The sequence below is a fragment of the Gavialis gangeticus genome, unplaced genomic scaffold, assembly GCF_001723915.1.
Source record: "Gavialis gangeticus isolate Ggan-Ray unplaced genomic scaffold, GavGan_comp1, whole genome shotgun sequence".
NCBI lineage: Eukaryota > Metazoa > Chordata > Crocodylia > Gavialidae > Gavialis > Gavialis gangeticus.
In genome coordinates this window covers 141,704,415-141,707,687 of record NW_017729032.1, presented here as the reverse complement: position 1 = coordinate 141,707,687, position 3,273 = coordinate 141,704,415, and the positions used below count along the sequence as shown (strand labels likewise).

Below are 3,273 nucleotides of genomic sequence, written 5' to 3'. Positions count from 1 at the left end.
TATCCCTATTTGTTACATTGTAAAGTGGGTTCCCTTTATATGAGTTTGAGTTATGAGCCATTTTCCAGGAACACATGTACAGCACAGAGCGAGTAAAACCTGTACTCATTTTAAAATGCTGAACTGTATCACATGCACACTCTGACATTTATTTCAGACACTCCTGTTTTGACAACTAACTGTGGGCTAGATGTTTTAAGTGAGTGAGGGCTAACCCTTTAGGCAGGCCCTCTGCATCTTTCTTGAGTGTCACTCAGATCCCCTTCCCCTGCCTGATCTGCAGCTCTGCATTGCAATTCCTGCCATATCTGCAGCTATGCTGCCTATCTCCTCCCCAGCCAGATGCATGACGCATCCAGAGGCTGCTTGTGCTACATGCATCACAGACTGGCCACCCCTGTTTGAAGCCATCTGAACTGGCTTAGAAGGGCACTTGCACAAGCCTTCTGGGGAGAATTCTTTTGTTTTTGTCAAGCTACCTAAAAATTAACACCCATGTCATCCTTGAAGTAAGCTCAAATATTGTCAAGATAAAAGGCAAAAAATGACTATGCTATTTTAGACCCATCCAAAGCTCCCTAGAGCTAGGAGAATGAGGAAGAGCATACCACCAGGGCTCTGACAGGTTGGTAGGCCTGACTGACAAACTCCCTCACACAACCAGCCATTTAAAACTTCCCATCATTTGGTAGGTTAGAAAAATTAGTGCTAGAATTTAATGTTGTAGAATTAGCTAATTAGTTTGCACAGAGCAGAGTGGTAACCTACACCTAAAGTTGCTGCAGCATATTTCCCCACAAGTCAACAAACCACCATCTGCCCCACTCTGGTTCACATACTTCCCCTTCCAGCCAAGTTCACTGTTTTCAGCACTACACCATGTTACCTATAACTCTTCAGATAAAACCACGTGACCCCAGACAGGGCCAGGGGACCGGCTGCTGCATTCTGTAGGCTTTTTAAGTTATTTTGTGACCAGCTCTTCAGACTTTCCAGTGAAAGTTTGCAGCCCACCCCTCTGCTTCAGACACTAGAGCCGATAAAAACTGAGGTTGTACTTAGGTTTTGCCTGAATGCCCTTTCCTCTGCTTCTTATTTCAGAGCAACCTTCAACCAAGAGGCTCTGAAAAATCTGTAGCTTTTGATCTCACCAATGAACCTTTCCACTTTGTCAGAATACAACCACCTCCCTCAAACTGGCATTCCTGCTGCAAAACCAGCCATCTTTTTTTTAAATGGTCTAGGTCAGGGTACTCAACCCCTGGTCCACAGGCCAGATCCAGTCCACAGCATCATGTCATGGGAGCCCCACAGGCCAGATAAGTCTAGAAATTTGGTGGTACTGCTCCCCTGCTGCCAAATCTCGAGACCCTGGAGAGCCTCGAGCCCTGCAGGTTGGATCCAGTGTCTGATCCCGGTGCACAGGGTTGGGTGGGGTTGGTACCAGACCCCATGAGCCAATCCCAGGATGCAGGGGGCAGGAGGGGGTGGTGCCAGGCCCCCAGACCCCATCTGGCCCAGACAGGCCCTGCACCACTTATCTGGCCTGCAGGGCCAACAGGGTTGAGCACCATGGGTCTAGGTGCCTATGCAGGAACCTACAGGTCTGATAGCAGAGCTTCACAGGAGGAGGAGGAGGGATGGGATGCCAGGCTAAGTAAGGACAAATGGAAAGAACCTCTAGCTTCTGTGGCAAAGTGCTAGTTATTAGGACGCCTAGTAATTCTGTACAGACTAAAATTCCACCTGCTAAAAATTAATCCAGGTTGACTAAAGCTGTGTGAAACTGAAAACTCGTAATCGGAAATCTTGTATTCGAATGGTTTGGGGCCCTTTAACAATACCCAAAGAAACAACCAACAGTCTAGTTGTCACTTATTCTCTCTCAGAGAATTTGAAAGTTTGTTCTTATTCAGATAAATACCACAATTCAGTCTGGTAGTAACGAGGCAAATTTAAGCTGTGTCTTCATTGCCTATTTCCGTGATTCACCTCTGCTGTTCTTAACTGTTTGCTATTTCCATGGTCTAGTGAAATGTATTGCATTTGAATTTGAGGCTCTGGCATATTTACCATCCTAAATAAAGTGGAAACAGGTAGGCCCTGTTCACATTGGTTTCAGATGGCATAAGAAAGTGTCATGCAACACGTCCTCCACTCACTCCTGCTCTATGTAAAACACATGCTGATAAAAGGGTGATCTATCCACTATTAGAGGAGCACTGGTTATGCCCAGCACCACTTGCGTGCATGCAAGTAGCACCAAACATGCACTTAAACACACCAACATGACTTCTTTGGCATTTGATGCATGAGAAGTGAGCAGAAGAGGCTTTCAAGACACTGATTTCTTGTGACATCCAACAGGAAACAGACATGCCTCTAAGTTTCTTTTGTGGCCTGCTTATGACACACCAAGGGAAAAAACAAAATAAAACACATTTATGACTGGTTTGTACTTGTTCTACAGTCTCTGAATACTTGTACTATGAACTAAAAAAAACAAATAGTCCAACTGAACTGAAACAAAACCATGATTAAATACTACAGTTCTGTCTACAAATGAAGTATAGGGCACCTAAAATAATTATGCTGGCTCTCAATATAAGAAAGAATTTTAGGTTTGAAGGCAAGAATAAAGAACACATACCTTTCCGTCTTTCCTTTCATAGGATACATTAAGCTGCAACCCCATAGAAGCAAGTACACAGGTCCCGTTTTTACCAGTCACATTGTATTTACCAACCGCTGGGTTCTGTGGCAGTGTGGTTGGTGCTAGACTAGTAGTGGTAGGCACCTGGCTAGTAGTCTGCCTGGCAGTTGTAGTAGCAATGGTAGGTTTCGATTTGTCTCCAGTACATTCAGATTCTGAAGAATGAAGGAAAAAGAAAAAAAAGTGACAAACAGCAAGTAGAATGGCACAGACTACAGACCAAGTGGTTTAAGTTCCTCTGTAGTACATTCTATTAGGAACCAAAAGATTTTAAATAAAAATTCTAGCTAATTGTACCCCTAATAAAATAAAAGTGACACACTGTCAGACCAATGGTCCATCTAGCCCAGTATCCCGTCTCCAACAGTAGCAGGAATAGATGCTTATACAGCAGCGTTTCTCAACCCGTGGGTCATGACCCAAAAGTGGGTTACAAGAATATATGGAAGGGCTGCAAGCAAACTTAAAAAAAAAAGTTTCTCTTCAAAGGAGAAACACGTGGGAAACTGACTTTTTCCTTGCAGGCTGGCAGAGTTCCAGCCTGGAAGGGGCTGCTTGGG

General features: G+C 44.3%; 1 protein-coding gene across 1 annotated transcript in view; it reads right to left on the bottom strand.

Annotated features, from left to right (window-relative positions):
• Positions 1-3,273, bottom strand: part of LAMP1 (lysosomal associated membrane protein 1) — a 55,181-nt gene that overhangs the window by 11,048 nt on the left and 40,860 nt on the right. Inside the window, exon 5 of the mRNA XM_019524115.1 lies at positions 2,651-2,868. Within this exon, the coding sequence (XP_019379660.1) occupies positions 2,651-2,868 (218 nt within the window). The remainder of the gene's footprint in view (positions 1-2,650; positions 2,869-3,273) is intronic.